Here is a 20,771-nt window from a genome sequence, read left to right as displayed (position 1 = left end):
CCGGGCGCGGTGGCTCACGCCTGTAATCCCAGCACTTTGGGAGGCCGAGGAGAGCAGATCACCTGAGGTCAGGAGTTCAAGACCGGCCTGACCAACATGGAGAAACCCCATCTCTACTTAAAAAAAAAAAAAAAGAAAGAAAGAAAGTGAAGCCCTCTCTCAAAGCCGGCACTGGCTCTGCTGCCCCAAGAGGGTCCTGCAAACACACGGGCCTTGCCCAGGGGGCCTGATGTGCAGGAGAGGGGCAGGGCCCAGGGCAGTGACCCCAAAGGGCTCCATCCTGGGACCTGACTCCTCCTTGCTCATAAACAACCAGGCCTTTGCCTTCCTCCCACACCAGTCCCCGGGTCAAAGGCCTTAAGAAAATCCCCCATGCACTAGCCAACTCAGACCGCGCTGGCCCTTAGATCATCCGCTAGTCACTGGGCTGAGACCCAAACGAGAGGGAAATATTTGGCGATTTCAGGGAACTGAACAGCAAAGGTGTTCACAATCAGACCACCAGCAGGAGTGCGGCACGCCCCTTAAACACTTTAAGGAAGTATTTACCAAGGCTGCTAAAAAAGAAGTTGAGGATTTCTGCCTCTGATTTAGTAGAAAATAATCTTTGAAATTTACATACAAAGTCCCATGATAAGTCATTTGGGATCCCCCAGAGGAGGAAGGCTGCTTGTGGTTAGACTGGGTGAGTCAACGAAACAAACAAATGGGCCCGATGAGGTCAGCTTTTTGGAAAAGGAACAAAGAAAACTGCACCCAAGTGAGAGGCAGCTTACAATGGTGAAGCAGTGGCCACAGAAAATCCATTTCTAAAGCCTCTAATCCAGCAGTTTGGGGGATGATTTTGTCACCCAGGGGACATTTGGCAATATCTAAAGACATTTTTGGGGCCGGGTGTGGTGGCTCATGCCTGTAATCCCAACACTTTGGGAGGCCGAGGCAGGCAGATCACTTGAGGTCAGGAGTTTGAGACCAGCCTGGCCAACATGACAAGACCCTATCTCCACTAAAAATACAAAAATTAACTGGGCATGTTGGCACGCACCTGTAATCCCAACTACTTGGGAGGGTGAAGCAGGAGAATCACTTGAGACTGGGAGGTGGAGGTTGCAGTGAGCCGAGATCGCATCACTGCACTCCAGCCTGGGTGACAGAGCAAGACTCTGTCTCAAAAAAAAAGAAGAAAAAAAAACAGACGTTTTTGATTATCACAATTGAAGGGTAGGGAGTGCTCCTGGCTTCTAATGGGTAGAAGCCAGGAATGCTGCTAAACATCCTACAGTGCACAGGGCAGCCCCCACCACAAAAAATCATCTGGCCCCAAATGTCCATAGCACTGCCACTGAAAAACTGTTCTCATCCACTGAGAACTCTCTCTCTCTTCCTTGCAAGTCCTGGGCAAATGGTTGTTTTTAGTAGCCCAGAGGGCCATGGTGGTGACAGCTCCTCCCTGGGCGATGCCAGGCTTCACGGGGTCAGCATCTTTGGAGGATCCTCTGGGCATAGACCCCAGCTTGGGCAAGCCACTTGGCTGCCCCTGCATGGGTGACCCTGCCTGACTGCTCCTGGCTGCAACAGCCCCTTGCCGAGGCTTCTAGACCCTCAGAACCTCCCCTCTGCTGTTCCGGCTCTCAAGGTCCTACAGTAAAGCCACAGGAACAAGAAGGAGCAATGACAGTTCTCATCATCCTGTCATCGTCACAGCAGACTGGTAGTGCTTTACAGGTGACAATGAGCTTTCACATTCGTTGTCTCACCTGAATACATAAAAGCCTCACCCACTGTTAAAGCAATCTGAGTTCCTGACCTGCCAGACCAGTGGAACATGCAGAGGCCACCTGTCCCCGATGAGGGCCTGGGGGAGAGGGAGCCGTGCGTTCATCTGGGGAGCCCCCAGAGTCCAGAGCTGGGCAGAGGTGACAGTAGCCTGTCTAGGGGACCTGGGGGAAGCCAGGGTTCTGGCTGCTCCACGGCAGGCCCTGAGGTGGAGTGTCTAGACCTTGACCAGGCACCAGTCCTGCTGAAATGAGGCTCCGGAAATAGACGCACATCACACTCCCTGGAGTATTTTCTGGGCGGCCACACAGTTCAGCAAATAGTCAACAGAAACCATCTCCAAGAAGTGGGTGAGCTGGAAGGACACATGCCCAAAGCTGATATGGGACATGTTTGGGGACTTGGGGAAGAAGCAGGACAGAAATAGGCCCAGCTCATTAACTGCATCTACATATGAATTGCTTGACTTTTTTTTTTTTTTTTTTTAGAGACAGGGTCTGGCTCTGTCCCACCCTGAGCTGGAGCACAGTGGCATGATCATAGCTCACCAAAGCCTTGACCTCCCCGGCTCCAGCCATCCATCTTACCCCCTCAGCTTCTCTAGTAGCTGGGACCGCAGGTGCGCACCACCATACCACGCCCAGCTAATCTTTTTTTTTCTTTTTTTTTTTTGAGACGGAGTCTCACCCTGTCCTTCAGGCTGGAGTGCCGTGGTGTGATCTCGGCTCACTGCAACCTCTGCCTCCCGGATTCAAGTAATTCTCCTGCCTCAGCCTCCCGAGTAGCTGGGATTACAGGTGTGCGCCACCACACCTGGCTAATTTTTTGTATTTTTAGTAGAGACGGGGTTTCACTATGTTGACCAGGCTAGTCTCGAACTCCTAACCTCAGGTGATCCACCCATCTCGGCCTCCCAAAGTGCTGGGATTACAGACGTCAGCCACCGCACCTGGCAACCCGGCTAATGTTTAAAACAATTCTTTTAGAGACAGGGTCTTACTATGTTGTCCAAGCTGGTCTCAAACCTTTGGGCTCAAGTGTTTCTCCAGCCTCAGCCTCCCAAAGTGCTGCGATTACAGGCATGAGCCACCGCGTCTGGCCTGTTTGAGTTTCTATGAGTATTATTACTTATTTTATAAATCTAAAAGAACATTAGGAAAAAATAAGAATAAGGGCAGAATATCTCGTATCCACACCCCCTTTCTTGGGAAACAGAGCCTTGCCTGCTTGGGAAACTCCTGAACTGCAGTCTGGGTTGTGATTCCATGCATCATTCATCCTGGTCACCAGACCCTGTAAAACTGACACCAAGTGAGACTCTGAATAAGTCAAAGGACAGAGACTACAGGAGACAGCTCCCGGTGCTAAGCAAACGCCTGTCTCCAGCAAACCTCAGGAAATGAGAGAAACAAGTCCACGCTCCAGCTGGGAGCCCCTGCAGGAGGGAGGCTGCCCATCTGACACCCCTAGACCTCCTGCCTGCACTCCCCCTGAGTAGGTGGCCCCCTGCCACTGCCGGTCCCCTCAGACCAAGGCCTTTCCTCGGGAGAGAAGGTGGATGTGGGGAAACACCAGCTCTTCAACGTACCCTGGGAAGGTGGAACCTGGAAGCCCCTTTTGAAGTTTGAGCAAAGAACGGGAGGATGTGACCCACCAGGCAGGCAGGAGCCGCTGACTCCAAGGCGAAAATAGAAACTGCTTCCCTGTAGCTTGGATGCCATTGCAGCTGGCACACAGAGGCTGTTAGGATCAAGATGAGGTTCTGGATCCAGTGCCTGCCTCTGAGGCTGCTGACAAGGAGGAAAGTCACTGGAAAAATGCTTGGCCCAGGCCAGGCGTGGTGGCTCATGCCTGTAATCCCAGCACTTTGGGAGGCCGAGGCAGGCGGGATCACCTGAGGTCAGCAGTTCAAGACCAGCCTGGCCAACATGGTGAAACTCGTGTCTCCAAAAATACAAAAATTAGCCAGGCATGGTGGCACACACCTGTAATCTCAGCTACTCGGGAGGCTGAGGCAGGAGAATCGCATGAACCCCAGAGGTGGAAGTTGCAGTGAGCCGAGATGGCACCACTGCACTCCAGCCTGGGCGACAGAGCGAGACTGTCTCAAAAAAAAAAAAAAGAAAAAGAAGAAAGAAAGAAAGGCCAGGTGCAGTGGCTCATACCTGTAATCCCAGCACTTTGGGAGGCCAAGGCAGGCAGATCACGAGGTCAGGAGTTCGAGACCAGCCTGACCAGCCTGACCAACATGGTGAAACCCCATCTCTACTAAAAATACAAAAATTAGCTGGGCATGTGACATGCGCCTGTAATCCCAGCTATTCAGGAGGCTGAGGCAGAAGAATCATTTGAACCTGGGAGGCAGAGGTTGCAGTGAGCCAAGATCGCGCTACTGCACTCCAGCCTGGGCAACAGAAGGAGACTCTGTCTCAAAAAAAAAAAAAAAAAAAAAAAAAAAATGCTTGGCTCACCTGGCAGCTTTAAGCTTGGAGCCTCCTGGCCACCTGACCTGCTCTCAATGCACACAAGGCACAGCCTCCTGAAATGGTGCCTGCACACCCGCTTTATCACCCACTTCCCAACCTGCAGAACTGCCATCTAATTTTCCATTTACAACTGTTCCTCCACCTCAGGCCTCAGCATTGTTTCTGCGGCTTCAACTCCTTACTCCTCTCTGCTATGAGAGCTCTGTGCTCCCACCTCTGGCTCTGTCACCCACAGCCAGTGTGAATAACTCACAAAGTGTCACCAAGACCTTCCACCTCCACAGGCTCTCTGTCATGCAAAAGGGATTCACACACCTAGAGACAGGGCTGGAGCTGGGTGGCCATGGGACTGACCTAGAGGGACAGCTCATATGTTCCACCATTCTTAAGGGCATCTACTTCCCAGCTAACATGTAAAGCAAGAAATTCAGACCAGGCACGGTGACTCACACCTGTAATCCTAATGCTTTGGGAAGCTGAGGTGGGAGGATCTCTTGAGCCCAGGAGTTTGAGACCAGCTTGGGCAACACAGGGAGAGGCCATCTCTAAAAAAATATTTTAAAATTCCAGGTGTGCACCTGTAGTCCCAGTTACTCAAGAGGCTGAGGAGGGAGGATCGCTTGAATCCAGGAGTTCGAGGCTGCAGTAGGCTATGATCACACCACTGTACTCCAGCCTGAGCAACAGAGCAAGACTCTGTCTCTAACAATAAAATAAAATAAATGCAATGTGGGCATAACATCATATTTTGAGGACATAGTATACATTGAAAAATGTCAAGGAAAATGGATAGGTTGATAACATTCAAAATAATCTAAAGTGTGTGTATGTGTGTGTCTTTGGTTTAAGAATATATGGTGCAGGGCTGAGCACAGTGGCTCATACCTGTAATCCCAGAACTTTGGGAGGCCAAGGCTGGCGGATCGCTTGAGCCCAGGAGTTTGAAACCAGCCGGGGCAACATGGTGAAACCCTGTCTCTAAAAAATAAAAAAAGAATAAAAAAAGAATATATGATGCAAAGGCAAATAAAAGCAATGTTTCCAGTGGGCTAGATGGAGAAGTCCCTTTGCTGCCTCTCTGGGTCACATGGGAGAAGCACAGTTCCCTGTAGCCCCCATCCGGGGTCCTGGTACTCTGTAAAGGCTGCCAGACCTGGGGGTGAACTGGTGATCTGGGATGCAAGGGAGCAGGCAGTGGAAGAGACACAGGAGCCAAGCAGATGCAAATTCACCACACTGGGCCATGCGTTCCTGGAGGAAACCTACTTCCTTCCATCCACAGGTAAGGGACTCAACACAGAGTGTTTTTATAAAAAGTGTCAGGACCCAATGTCTGAATGTGGGGGGATAGCCCACAGCTGGCCCAAGGAACATGTGTGGACCACCAAGTGCTGTCCTCTCTCTTCCTGTCCCCATATAGAGATGATTTGCTTTCCAACCAGATCTACAAGTACTCGGTGTCTTTGGCCCTTGCCTGACCCCTGGTTCACGGCAAAACCTACCCTTGGGTGAATGCCAGATGCCCTGATGTGGAAGGGGTTGGTGCCGTAGGAGACTCATCTTCAGTGGATTCTGCATTTGAGTATGGAATACATTTTCTTTTCTTTTCTTTTTTTTTTTTTTTTTTTTTTTTGAGACAGAGGCTCGCTGTTTCCCAGGCTGGAGTGCAACGACGCGATCTCGGCTCACTGCAATCTCCGCCTCCCGGGTTCAAGTGATTCTCCTGCCTCAGTCTCCCAAGTAGCTGGGATTACAGGTGTGCACCACCACACCCGGCTAATTTTTGTATTTTTGCAGAGACAGGGTTTCACCATGTTGGCCAGGCTGGTCTTAAATTCCTGACCTCAGGTGATCCACCCACCTCGGCCTCCCCAAGTGGTGGGATTATAGGCGTGAGCCACGGTGCCAGGACTGGAATACATTTTCTATCTGGCTTAAGCCAAAAGAATGAAGCTCTAATGGCTGAATTTCAGCCACAAACCAGCTCACTGAAGGAGACTGGGTGGAGGCAGGCAGCATAAGGGGAGGTGTCCCTGAGCTCACAGACCAGGGCCCTCCTCACTCAGATAGCTGGCTCTATGCCCCCAGGCCTTCTGGGGCCAGCCTCTCTGCCTTGAGGCCCCACCCTTCTAGCTTCACAAGCAACTCTTACTCATCCTTCAGGCCTTGGTTAAGTGCCCTACAACCCCCCTCACTCAGCTATGGGCTCCCAGTGCCCACCCCAAGCATCACACGTCTCCCGGCATCATGGTGGCCAACTCACTTGTACCTCCCTCTCACCAGACTGTGTGTCAGCTTCCTGTTCCTACTCCCAGCACCTAGCCCAGCAGACAGGACATAGTGAGTGCCAGTAAAGGTCTGTTGAGAAAGCACAGGAGGAGGAGTGGCCAAAAAAAGACAGGCAGTGCTGCCAGCCAGCCTGTGCTGTCAGCGGACCGCACGTTCCAATCCTTCAAGAGCTTAATGATCAGGCTGAGCCTCAGGTGTTTAGTCTGTCATCAGCACAGAAAACACAGGTGAGGCAGCAGATGGGAAAGTGCTTTAAAAACTGTAACTGGGGCCAAGCACTGTGGCTCATGCCTGTAATCCCAGCACTTTGGGAGGCCGAGGCAGGTGGATCACAAGGTCAAGAGATCGAGACCATCCTGGCTAACACAGTGAAACCCCATCTCCACTAAAAATACAAAAAATTAGCCGGGTATGGTGGTGGGCGCCTGTAGTCCCAGCTACTTAGGAGGCTATGGCAGGAGAATGGCATGAACCCAGGAGGCGGAGGTTGCAGTGAGCCGAGATCACGCCACTGCACCCCAGCCTGGGCGACAGAGCGAGACTCCATCTCAAAAAAAAAAAAAAAGAAAAAAAAAAAAAACTGTAACTGGGCTGGGTGCGGCGGCTCACACCTGTAATCCCAGCACTTTGGGAGGCCAAGGAGGGCGGATCATGAGGTCAGGCGTTCCAGACCAGCTTGGCCAACATAGTGAAACCCCGTCTCTACTAAAAATACAAAAAATTAGCCAGGTGTGGTGGCAGACGCCTGTAGTTTCAGCTACTCAGGAGGTTGAGGCAGGAGAATCGCTTGAACCTGGGAAGTGGAGGTTGCAGTGAGCTGATATCATGACATTGCACTCCAGCCCAGGTGACAGTGTGAGACTCCGTCTCAAAAAAATTATAAAAAAACAAAACTGTAACTGCAAGGAGTCACACTTCCATTTCAGACCGTCTTTGAGTACACCTAATTTTTTTTTTAAACTGAGACTTGCTCTGTCACCCAGGCTGGAGTGCAGTGGCACGATCTCAGCTCACAGCAATCTCCACTCGTGGGTTCAAGTGATTCTCCTGCCTCAGCCTCCCGAGTAGCTGGGATTACAGGCACCCGCCACCACACTTGGCTCATTTTTTGTATTTTTAGTAGAGACGGGGTTTCACCATGTTGGTCAGGCTGGTCTCGAACTCCTGACCTCAGGTGATCCACCCACCTCGGCCTCACAAAGTGCTGAGATTACAGGCGTAAGCCACCGTGCCCGGCCAAGTACACCTAATTCATAAGTTGACAATGATTTGGACTTTTCACAAGGTTATTTGGCAAGTTGGCTGCTTGCAACTAGGAATGCCACGCCCCAAAGTCACAATACCATAAGTGTGGCAGGTTTGTAGGCTCAGCCAGGACAGTCCACTGTACTGTGGGACCTCAGATATCTAGAAACATGGGGCATCATCCCCTCGTGGGTCAGGGTGCCTCACTTCACTTAATCCCCCTTGGCACCTAGCATGATGGGGAGCCAGGGCCAATACCTGGATAACCAGTGAATGAATGAAAGGATGAGAAGTAATCCAAAAACAGCAGCAATAGCAATATCAACAGTGGCCCCACTACGCGTCAGACACTGTTCTTCATCCTTTTACTGCGTCACTCATTGCAGTGGGCTGAAAACCACCCTGGAGAGATAGCCACGTCAAATCCCTGCAACCAGAGCATGTGGGTCTTTGCGGAGCTAATTAAGATTATGAGATGAGACCATCTTGGATGATCTGCGTGAGCCCTAAGACAGGTGTCCTTAGAAACAGAGGCAGAAGGAAATTTAAGACAGTCAGAAGAGGAGAAGACACAGACACACAGAGAAGGCCACTGAACGACAGAGGCAGAGACTGGAGTGATGCAGCCACCAGCCCAGGAATGCTGGGACAGTCACCAAAGCTAAAAAGAGACAAGGGAGGCTTCTTCCCTAGAGCCTCCAGTGGGAGTACGGCCCCGCTGGATTTCAAATTTCTGGCCTCCAGAACTGTGAGAGAATAATTTAAGCCATCCAGCAGCCACAGGAAATTATTCTACTCCTGGAGTCATGAATAAGCTCATTCACAACTGCAATGGGGTTGTTACAGAGAGACACGGTAGGAAAGCAGCCTCTGGGCTGGGCACGGTGGCTCATGCCTGTAATCACAGCACTTTGGTGGCTCATGCCTGTGATCACAGCACTTTGGTGGCTCATGCCTGTAATCACAGCACTTTGGTGGCTCATGCCTGTAATCACAGCACGTTGAGAGGCTGAGGTGAGTGGATCGCTTGAACCCAGGAGTTCAAGACCAGCCTGGGCAACATGGTGAAACCCATCTCTACAAAAAAAAAAAAAAAAAAATTAGCCAGGCATGGTGGCACATGCCTATAGTCCCAGCTACTTGGGAGGCTAAAGTGGGAGGATGGCTTGAGTCTGGGAAGTCAAGGCTACAGTGAGCCATGATCACCCCACTGCACTCCAGCCTGAGCAACAAAGCAAGACCCTGTCTTAAAAAAAAGAAAGTCTCTGAGCAGCTCAAACTCCTGCGCCCAAGTTCCTGTCCCTCCTCAGAACATACTGTTACCCTCAACATGGAGTTCTGTTAATATCTCATATTCTGTTAATCAGTACTCTCCTTGGATAAACACTCTTCCCACTCCCAACTTCACAGCTGAAATTCAATATCAAGTAAATAGCACAACTAAAGCTAAGCTAAAGGAAAGTGATGAATCAAAGCAATACTTTGTTTCCAAATGACCTCTGCCCCTTCATTCTGACATTGGGGTGAGGCCCAGCTTACCCTTGAACTCCACTGTATGAACTCATTTTTTTTTTTTTTTTCACAGAGTCTCACTCTGTCACCCAGGCTGGAGTGCAGTGGCATGATCTTGGCTCACTGCAACCTCCGCCTCCCAAGTTCAAGCGATTCTCCTGCCTCAGCCTTCCGAGTGGCTGGGATTACAGGTGCACGCCACCACGCCTGGCTAATTTTTGTATTTTTAGTAGAGATGGGGTTTCACCATGTTGGCCACGCTGGTCTCAAACTCCTGACCTCAGATGATCCGCCTGCCTCGGCCTTCCAAAGTGCTGGGATTATAGGTATGACCCACCATATCCAGCCTGAAGAAGCCTCCCTTGTCTCTTTTTACCTTTGGTGGTTGTCCCAGCATTCTTGGGCTGGTGGCTGCATCACTCCAGTCTCTGCCTCTGTCGTTCAGTGGCCTTCTCTGTGTGTCTGTGTTTTCTCCTCTTCTGACTGTCTTAAATTTCCTTCTGCCCCTGTTTCTAATGACACCTGTCTTAGGGCTCACCCAGATCATCGAAGATGGTCTTATTTCAAAATCTTAACCTAAATAGGAATGAGGGTTCCTGACCCCACAGTAATTTAGAAGCAGTAACTCGGAAGGGAAGGAAAGGTTTGCTGAAATCAGATTCACTGGCAAGAACAAGGAAAGACAAGTGAGAGAAAGAGAACAAGGGAAGAAATGGAAATTCTATAAACCACACTCGTGACACTTAAAAAAGCCCTGCCACCTGAGGCCAGGGCCTCCAGGAGGTGGCTCCACACAGACACAGCAATACGTGTTCACAGTGACCAGTAAGCTTAGCAAGAAAAGGTAAAATTGTGTTTCTTCTGTTTTAAGAAGAGGGAAGCATGAATTATATTCTAGAAAGATTTCCAACCAAAAACAAAACAACTGAAAAGTGCCGGTACAGGGAGGATTTTTTTTTTTTTTTTTTTGAGGCAGGGTCTCACTCTGTCACCCAGGAGGGAGTGCAGTGGCACAGTCATGGCTCATTGCAGCCTCAACCTCCAGGGCTCAAGTAATCCTCCTGCCTCATCTTTTTGATTTTTTTTGTAGAGACAGTGTTTCACTATGTTGCCCAGGCTGGTCTCGAACTCCTGGGCTCAAGCAATCCTCCCTCCTCAGCCTCCCAAAATGCTGGGATTATAGGCATGAGGCACCGCACCCAGCCAGGATGAATCTTTAGCTGTCTAAAACACTCGCTGGGTGCGGTGGCTCACGCCTGTAATCCCAACACTTTGGGAGGCTAAGGCAGGTGGATCACTTGAGGTCAGGAGTTCAAGACCAGCCTGGCCAATATGGTGAAACCTTGTTTCTACTAAAAATACAAAAATTAGCCAGGCGTGGTGGCATGCACCTGTAATCCCAGCCACTCGGAAGGCTGAGGCAGGAGAATCGCTTGAACCTGGGAAGTGCAGGTTGCAGTGAGCTGAGATCATGCCATTGCACTCCAGCCTGGGAGTCGCAATGAGACTCTGTCTCAAAAATAAATAAATAAAATAAAATAAAATAAAAATAAAACACTCAAGGTTTCCCAGGAACCTGTCTGTCTGGTGTTGAAGCTCCTGTCCAGAGGTATCTTGTGCCCCAAAGACAAACCGCCTCAAGGCGTGACATTCCGCTCCCTCCCATTTTCCTAGTGAAGTGGGGAGGTAGGGTGCAGTGGCCACTGCTTCTGGCCCCCTACCTGCCCTGAGGCATGACTGAGCCCCCTGGGGTCGCCCCACACCTGCCCTCTGCACCTCTGCACTCCTACCTGCTGTTCCCTTTGCCTGCTTGTGCCTGCAGTGGACTCCAGGATGGTCCCCACGCCCAAAGGGAATGAAGCCACCCACAGTGTCCCAGGCAGAGGCGTCCCACCTCTCCTATCTGTTAACTCCGCCCTGGACACGGTGGGGACACAGCCACATTTGTGTCAACACCAGCACAGTACTGAACACACCATACAGGAGGAAATCACTGAAACATGCTGGATATATGAACACATGCGCAGATGAACTGAGGAATCAATAAATAAGTGGATAAATTTTAAAGTTTTTACCAAATGCCTAAATTCAACACTGGGCTCTCTCTTCCCTTGTTGCTCTGTCTCAAGATCCCGTGGCTCAGTTCCTCTTCTGTAAACTCCCGGGGATCATTTAACCATAGAAGCAACCCTGACTGTATTAACTCCCCAGAGGGCAGGTCCATGGAATCCAGGAGGGAACAAAAAACATGTCAGACACGCTGCTGGCATCCTAAATGTTCTTGTAAGTTGTTGACATGACAAGAAACCGTCAGGAACACTGTCACTCCCAATGTTCTTTCTATTTCTCCACCGACTTACATACAATTTCTAACAAAGTTCATTTGACACATATTTAAGGACAAGCACAAATGAAGTTAGAAATTGTGGGTGACAAATGATAAGGTGGCCCCTATGGCCACTGCCTCATGGTGTTCATGCCTTTGTGTGACCCCCTCCTTTAGTATGGGCAAGACCTGTGACTGGCTTCTAGCCAACAGAATATGGCATGGATGGCAGAGTGTCACTCAAGGATTGCGCTACGTTATATAAGATTCCCTCTCCTGCTAGCAGGCTGATGCTGAAGACGCTCTCCCTCATTGGCTTTAAAGAAACAAGCTGCCATGCTGTGGGAGAGCCTAGGGAGGGGGCCACAAGGCAAAGGCCTGCGGGCGGACTCCAGGAGCTGAGAGCAGCGCCAGTCAACAGCCAGCAAGAAGCCAAGGACCCCAGTCGTCCAACCGCAACAAGATAAATTCCACCAACAACCTGAGTGAGCTTGGAAGAGGATCTTTCCCCAGCTGAGTCACCAGATGAGACCCCAGCCCTGGCTTAGACCTTAATGGCAGCCTTACATAGGACCCAGCTAAACTGTGCCCAGACTCCTGACCCACAGAAACCGTGCGATAATAAATGTGTGTTTCCTAAGCTACTTTGTAGTAATCTGTTACACAGCAATAGAAAACTAATCTGATGATGATAATGAAGATGTGGCCATGACAACAGTCCCGGACAAGTGTGCGGTTTGTGGTTCTCGTGCCTGTCACCCTGCACCTTGACAGAGGCAGAGTGATCATGTCCACAGACTCTGGGTCATACTACACATGTTCAAGCCAGGCTCTACCATGATCACACATGTGCCCATCAACATAACCCCTCTAAGCCTCAGTTTCCTACATGTAAACATGGGAACAATAGCAGCCACCTCAGAGGACTGGTATAGGGATGAAATAAGGTAATATTTGTAAACTGCTTAGCACTTTACAGTAAGGGCTGAGCATACTGCGAGTATTCAGTCAATGTTGGCTATTTGTGCATTAGTTATTTTTACCTTCTGTTGTCCTGACCAGACTGTAAAGCATCAGGGTGGCAATGAGCTGTCTAGCTATTGTACCTGGAGGACAGAGCTTTGAACATGAGGTGTATCAGGGAGGATTTGGGAATAAGGACCCATCTTGTGTGATCCTCCTAGAGACTCTGGGAGGTAGGCAGGACAGGAATGATTTATTTTAGGATAAGAAAACGGGTTGAGCTGAGGCAGGAGGACTGCTTGAGGCCAGGAATTTGAGACTAGCCTGGGTGACAGAATGAGATACCACCTTTAAAAATTTTTTTTTTTTTTTGAGATGGAGTCTCACTCTGTCACCCAGGCTGGAGTGCAGTGGTGTGGTCTTGGTTCACTGCAACCTCTGCCACTTGGGTTCAAGTGATTCTCCTACCTCAGCCCACTGAGTAGCTGGGATCACAGATGCATGCCACCACCCCTGGCTAATTTTTATATTTTTGATAGAGACAGGGTTTCACCATGTTGCCCAGGCTGGTCTGGAACTCCTGACCTCAAGTGATCCACCCGCCTTGGCCTCCCAAAGTTCTGGGATTACAGATGTAAGTCACAGCGCCTGGCCTAAAATTATTATTATTTTTTTCTTATTAAAAAAAAAAGAAAATGAATTGAAAGGTATTATATTCTGGTCATGTACCACTGAGATAATGAAGGGGTAAAATGAGGACCAGCCTGGGCAACATAATGAGACACTGCCCCTACAAAAAATTTAAAAAATTAGTTGGGTGTGGTGCACATGTAAAGTCCCAGCTACTTGGAAGGCTGAGGTGGGAGGATCACTTGAGCCAGGGGAGGTCAAGGCTGCAGTGAGCCGAGATCGCACCATGGCACTCCAGCCTGAGCAACAGAGGGAGACCCTGTCTCAAAAAAAAAAAAAAAAAGTACCAACTAACTCCCAGAAAATGTTTTTTATATTTCTCCACTGCCTTAAAAACAACCTCTAACAAAGTTAATTTGACACAGATTTAAGGACAAGTACAAGTGTGAGCCTTTTGTATGGTAATTGGGCTTAACTGGAACTAATTCACTTAGATGAACATAATGAGTGCTGTGTGTGCCATCAAAGCGTGCGAATCTGGCAGCATTTGGAGAAGGTGTGATTCTTCATGAAGGGGAGAGAATGAGAGGCACGGAAGTGTTTGCTGTTTTTTAAAAAATTCGGTGTGGAATGACGTGGCTTATAAGTGGCTCTAGGGGAACAGAAGTTTTGAAGTATCTTAGGATTCAACAGCATTTGAAGGGATAGGACAGTCCTTGTCAGGTGTCAAAGTTGGGTTCTGGAGAGTTACCAGGCCCTACAGTGTAGGCTCAGAGCTGTGCAGCAGCGGGCAAAGTATTATGCCTGAGACCAAAAGGGAAGGGACCGAATGAGAATTATACCTGGTCTGAAATATAGTTGTCTCTCAATGTCCCAGGGGGATTGGTCCCAGGATCCCTGTGAATACCAAAATCTGAGGATGCTCAAGCCCCTTTTATACAATTGTGTGGTATTTGTGTATAACTACACACATCCTCCACATACATCTTACTCTGTAACTTCCAGTGGTGCAATCTCAGCTCACTGCAACCTCTACCTACGGGGTTCAAGCAATTCTCCTGCCTCAGCTTCCCGAGTAGCTCAGATTACAGGCACGCACCACCATATTTATTTATTTTGAGATGGAGTTTTGCTCTTGTCGCCCAGGCTGGTGTGCAATGGCACAATCTCAGCCACTGCAACCTCCGCCTCCCAGGTTCAAGCGAGTCTACCGCCTCAGCCTCCCGATTATCTGGGATTACAGGCACCTGCCACCACATCTGGCTGATTTTTGCATTTTTAGTAGAGACGGGGTTTTACCATGTTGGCCAGGCTGGTCTCGAACTGCTGACCTCAGGTGATCCACCCACCTTGGCCTCTCAAAGTTCTGGGATTACAGGCATGAGCCACCGCTCCCGGCCTTTCCACATACTTTAAATCATTTCTAGACTACTTATAATATCTAATACCATGTAAATGCCATGTGAATAGTTGTTACACTGCATGGTTTTTTAATGTGTATTATTATTATTATTTATTAGACAGGGGTCTTGCTATGTTGCCCAGACTGGACTCCAACTCCTGAGCTCAAGCAATCCACCAGTCTTGGCCTCCATAGGTGCTGGGATTACAGGCATGAGCCACCACAGCCGGCCCATTTATATTATTTTTTATTGTTGTATTATTATTTATTTTTGCTTTTTCGAACATTTTGGACCCTAGGCTGGCTGAATCAGCCGATGTGGAACCCCCACGTAAAGAGGCTCAACTGTATTACTTTGGGCCTGTCTCACCTTCTCCCTAAAAGACCATCGCAGCTGTCCTCCAACGCCAGCAGGGTCTCTCTACCTCCCCCCCAGCACTATGAGGCTGGGTGTCCAGGGCAGGGGGTGGCTGGGTGGTGGCCAGGTTGTGATAAATTCAACAATGTTTTTTTTCTCAGCAAATTATCAAGAACTATTTCTCTGTCTTTCAGGCTGGAGGTGAGGGATTTCTTTTTGTGTTTTTCTTTGAGACACAGTCTCGCTCTGTCACTCAGGCTGGAGTGCAGCAGTAGCATAATCTCAGCTCGCTGCAACCTCTGCCTTCCGGGTTCAAGCGATTCTTCTGCCTCAGCCTCCCGAGTAGCTGGGATTACAGGCGTGCACCATGATGCCCAGCTAATTTTTGTATTTTTAGTAGAGACAGGGGTTTCACCATGTTGTCCAGGCTGGTCTCGAACTCCTGGCATCAAATGATCTGCCCACCTCAGCACCCCAAAGTGCTGGGATTACAGGTGTGAGCCACCGCACCCAGCCCTGAAGGTGAGGGCTTTCTATTTGCTTTGGGGTTTGGGAAGCCAGTTCACCACCACTCTCCTTGTGATGATCATGGATGAGGACTGATCAGTGGTCGACCATGTGGCCCAGGATTTTAAACTCGCTTCACCCCTCACTGGTGGTGGATTGCAGAGTAACGGGGTGATAGCGACAGCAGTCGTCTTATCCACTTTCAGTTCAAGTCCATTTTAACTAATCTTGTTTTGAGATGAGGTGACAGCCTCGCAGGATGTTTAATGCCAGGATTAGGAATCAATTTGGTTCAAGTCAACAGACACCCCCAACCCCCACCACTGTCAGGCCAGCTCTGTCTCCTCTGGCGGACTCTCCCTTGCTGCCCCCACTGTGCCATCTACTGAGTATGGAAACCATCTTCCTCATAAGGAGTTACTGATCTGGCAAGAGGAGGGTGAGCTCTCTGTCCAGAGGAGGCATGGGAAACGGGCAGGAGCTGCTGGGACCGTGTGGGGTGAGGTGGGATGGCTGAGGGCCCCAAGTGACAGTGCAGAGTAAGAGTCACCTGGTGCCACGGAGGTCAGAGCAGGGCCCTGGGGTGAGCCTGGTGGGTCAAAAGCTCTGTGAGCGCGAGAGGCAGGAGCTTCTGCCAAGCCTTCCCCAGGTGCCACTGCCAGCCCCAGGTGCGGTAACCCACAGCCAGGGACATGGGAGAGGGCGTACTCAAACCGTGTCATGCCTCAGTCAGAATGGATCCCCTTATAGACCCTTATTTTTCCTTTTGGCATCAACTCAAGGCATTTTACTCCATTTAAATATCTGCAATACTAGTTAATGAAAAAAAAATGTAGGCTGGGTGAGGTGGCTCACACCTGTAATCTCAGCACTTTGGGAGGCTGGGGCGGGAGGATCACTTGAGCCCAGTAGGTTGAGACCAACCTGGGAAACATGGTAAGACCCCATCTCAACAGAAAATTTAAAAATTAGCTGGGCATGGTGACACATGCCTGTAGTGCTAGCTACTCAGGATGCTGAGGCAGGAGGATCGCTTGAGCTCAGGAGTTCCAGGTTCCAGTGAGCTACGGTTGTGCCACTGCACTCCAGCCTGGGCAACAGAGTGAGACCCTGTCTCAAAAAAAAAAAAAAAAAAAAGCAGTGTTTTTTTTAGGGAGGGGAAGAGAGGAATATTTGCAATGCAAAAATCAAACAAGAAACTCCCCAGACCTCACTAGACTACATCAGCATAGAGGAAAGTTCTGATTTAGTGAACACATAAAATATCCATGAAAGCAAAATGCTTTATCACTGATGCTACCTAATAGTTGCCGCAGCACCCTGCTCCCTGGTTTATGCACATTCTCGAATCATTTTATCTCATGCCTCTACCCAGTAGGTCCTAACATAAGGGCAATTTTTATAGATGAGGAACCAAAGCCAGGAAAGGAAGTCCTATTTCCAAATTAGCACAGCTAGTGACAGAGACGGAGCTGGAAGGCGGGTCCTTAACTCAAAACTCATATCCTTACTGGAACACTGGGGCCCCAGTGGGGTCCTGAGGTGCCTTACGAATGGAGAAAAATGATTGGCACCATGTATGTCAGTGACCTGCATGGCACTGCCTCCCAGAGCCTGCACCAAACAGTTCGTTCTTACAAGTATGTCAGACAGACAGCTGTAGCTGCAGTACTGATGTGTGCTCTCTGGGAAGGAAGGATCTGCCAACCAAGGCAAATTTCAGGGCTAGACAAGAAAACTTCCTTGTTTTCATGTGATATTCATTACCAAGTATCACATGAGTTGATCTTCAGTCTCACCGGTTTTCTTGCAATTTCTCCAATGCACCAAACACAGGGCCTTTGCACTTACTAACCCTCCTGCCTGAAAAGGCGTCCCCCTCATCCTTCTGTAGGTTTCTCCTCAGTGACTCATTGCGTATAGCAAGGACTCTGTAAATATTTGTCGCATGAATGAATGAGTCCTGCCTAGTTATTTTCTTATGCATAGATCTGATAACCTCTAGCTGGAGGTAGTGTGTCCTATAACCAAGGGCAGCATCTTGTTCATCTTTGCGTCCTCCTACACCCCCCAGCCCAGGGACCAGTTACAAGGGCAGGTGTAGGGCTGGGGTGGCAATTGGGTGACACAATCAATGGAAAGCACTGCATGGATGCTGTGATGAGAAAGACCTGGGGGTCTGTCTAGGTTTAGCATTATTGATTTGCGATGTGTGCCAAGGGCAGGGGTGGGGTGTAAAAGTGCAGTCCTCATGGCCACCACGCCAGCTAGCCAAGGGATCCTGGAGGCCCAAGAGAAAGCTGGATTGAGAGGGGAGAGCAGGGCAGTCCTGGCCAGTTTGGGCCAGCTTGGGGAAGCTCAGGAGACAGGCCACTAACCCATGTGGCAGTAGGTGCCAATGGGCTCAGGGTACCAACTGATGCTGCCCCCAGCTGCTCCCTCTGCTCCTGGATAGTCCTTCAAGGGGAATGTTTGCAAGTATAGGCACCTCCCCTCTTCCTCAGCCATGACTACACAGCATTTGTGGCTCATGCAGGAAGACACAGGGGCTCAGGGGAGTGGCCATTTTTCCCAAAGATATCTCAGAACTGGGCAGAGGCAGAACTGGCTAATATAACTGCAGTGGGCCATTTAGCCCCCTTAACGTGACTTGGTATCTGCTAGAGTTTCACATGCATGTATGCAGAGAGCCCAGCCACCCCTGGGCTCCAGGAGCCTAGTGTGGATGCAACAGGAAGGCCCAGGCTCTGGAACCTTCTGCAGAGCCTAGCTCCTGTTCCCCACCTGACACAGAAACAGGGAGGCGCTGAAGCGTGTGCCCTGTCGGTGCTACAGGCCCCATCCACGTAACCTGAGAGAGGAGGCCTCAGGAGCACTGGCACCTGCTGCTCCAGGCCAGGAGCAAGGAACTCCAGGGACCACCTCCCCTCAGTCTCCTTCCCCACTGGCGGCTCCCAGGCTGGACAGGGCTCCAGCCAGCAGGGGGCGCGCGCGTTCACCTCGGGGCCAGGTTGTCTGAAAGCCCCTCTCCCGTTCCCCTCTTCTAGAGCAAAAGTCTTCCAAAGCCCTGACCTCTCAGACAACGCTACTTTAGTGACCGAAGCACTTTTCCTTTCCCTTTCATGCGAGTTTTTTGCAACCGTGGGTGGCTAGTATCAATGCCTCCACTTTCAAGGTGAGGAGAGGAACTGGGGAGGTTGAGCATTTGCTGCAATATCACCGTGGCCAGCAGCGCAAGAGAGCCAGGGTCCCCATTTGCACCCATGGACCAGTCGGCCTTCCTCGCCCCACGCTGGAGATAGAGGAGGGAAGAAAGAACTAGCCGAGCAAAACCCCAAAAAAGGAATCCTTTCTCCCCAGAGATTATGAAATCAAAGAACATTTTGTTGCTTCTTGGAAATTCTTCCCCTTACGGAGGCTACACAATTGAACAGGGTTTTGGTTATTATGACTATGATTATTAAAGTTGTTGGTCTAGTTCCCGCCTCCTTCTTTGCAAACTTTCGCACGGACTGAGAAACACAAGCGTTTACCTGGGTGCACGCTGGGACGGGGCGAGCAGGTAGTGCAGGCTTCCAGGCCTCTCCTGCCCCGGAGCTTGGCTGCAGGACTCCCGCAAAATCTCCAAATGCCCCCGATCTGCGTGGTCACCGAGAAGCAGCCCGGCTCGGAACAAGCCCAGGCAAGCCCAGGCAGAGCCCGCCGCCGGGTCCTCCTTCCTGCTCGTGCCACCAGGCCCCGGGGCCGCGACGCGTCTCTCCAGCCCGGGATCCGGGGAGCTGGGCTGTCCCCAGACCGACGGGACAGCGGCATCTTCTCCACCTGAAAAGGAAAGAGGACCAGGTGGGGGCCAGGCAGGGCGCATGAAGGCGGCGCCAGCACCGCGCGATCCGAATCACGTCGGTGCGGGGGAGGGGTCCGAGCCTGGCCTCGGCCTAGGGCGCAGATGCGGTGCGCACCGCAGGGGGGCGGCGTGGGGTGCGGGCCCAGTCCCGCCGGGCACCGGGTCCTGGTCCTCATTCCCTTTACCGCCGCCGCCCGCCTCGGCTGGCGTTTCCCCAGCGAGAGCGCGTAGTTTGCGCAGCGCCCCTCGCCCACGCCGCCGCTGGGTCGCGGGGCGCGCCTACCCAGAGCCGAGGTCCCGGACTCCCCGGCCATCGCGACCCTTCCGGGGACTCCTCGCCCCTTCGCGGTGGGACCAAGGCCCGGGTGGGGCCGGGACGGGGTGGGGGTGGGGGGACGGGAGACGGTAAAAAAGCAAACAGAAACCACGGGGGGCTCGCCGCGACGCCCAGTCCGAGGGCCTCTCGCCTGGAAGAGGGAAGAAACCCACGTCCTGTACGCGGGTGTGGGGGATGTCCCGGGTCTGGACCTGTTGTCTCTGCGACGTTGCCAGTCCGGAGAGCTCGGAGGGCCAATGCAGCCCCAGATTCAACAAGATGCGAAAGGACTTCTAAAGCCAGGAACCGGCACCCAGCCACGGCCACCGCCCGCCGGCCCGGCGCCCTGCCCCCACTCACTGCGCCCCCAAGTTCCGGCGCCGCGGGCTGCAGGGGTGACTTGGCTCGGCGTGCCTCGGGGCACGAGGCTCGGCCCTGCACGGCTCTCGGGTCCCGGGGGGCTGGGGTGGGAAGGGACATGGCCGGCGCGCGGCGCTGGGGAGCCGGGTGCGCCAGGCTGGGGACCTTGCGTGGGGCAGGGCTTGGCTCAGCCGAGGGGCCGCGGCTCAGCCCCCCTCACCGGCCTTAAAGGTTCCCGGAGACGCAAAGTCGGACGCGGGTCCTGAGCGCAGAGCTGCAGAGGGGAGCATGGGGCAGCCCCCAAGGCGCGCTCCCTGCATTTCCCACCCTTTCCACGCTGCCCTGCGCGCGCGGTCGGGCGCCCTTGGGGTGGGCAGGGAGGTGCGGGCAGGGGCAGCGCCGAAGACCTCCCGCCGCCATGGAGAAGGGGCTCCCCACCCACCCTCCTGCCCCAAACATTATAGATCCCAGCCAGTGCGCCCCGCGGCCCTTCCGGGACAAACTGCCCCCAGGACCACCGCGCCCCAGTATCAAGCGGACAGCAAATCTCTCGGTGGCTCCTTTTGTAAGGGTTTCTGCCCTCAGGGTGGTTACGGGACAGAAATGGTTTCATCAGAAACAAGCCCTTCTCACACACTCACAGTTTGCAGGACTCCACACCGGGCCCGCGAGATCTCCACCTGCGCAAAACGAAAGGGCGGATTCTCCTTGGACTCACGAGGCAACCGCTCCCCGGGGTGAGAACGGGAGACTCATT

At 51.6% G+C, this 20,771-nt stretch overlaps 1 protein-coding gene across 3 annotated transcripts in view; it reads right to left on the bottom strand.

The window, feature by feature from the left end:
• The window catches only part of LOC129059744 (uncharacterized), a 43,341-nt gene extending 23,689 nt beyond the window's left edge, over window positions 1-19,652 (bottom strand). For all 3 annotated transcript variants that reach the window (XM_063720058.1, XM_054556825.2, XM_054556819.2), the window contains exon 1: window positions 19,028-19,652. In XM_063720058.1, coding sequence (XP_063576128.1) covers window positions 19,028-19,652 — 625 coding nt within the window. The remainder of the gene's footprint in view (window positions 1-19,027) is intronic.
• Between the last annotated feature and the right edge of the window lie 1,119 nt (window positions 19,653-20,771).

This window comes from Pongo abelii, chromosome 1, assembly GCF_028885655.2.
Source record: "Pongo abelii isolate AG06213 chromosome 1, NHGRI_mPonAbe1-v2.0_pri, whole genome shotgun sequence".
NCBI classification, from domain to species: Eukaryota; Metazoa; Chordata; class Mammalia; order Primates; family Hominidae; genus Pongo; species Pongo abelii.
This window is presented reverse-complemented; position numbering and strand designations above follow the sequence as displayed.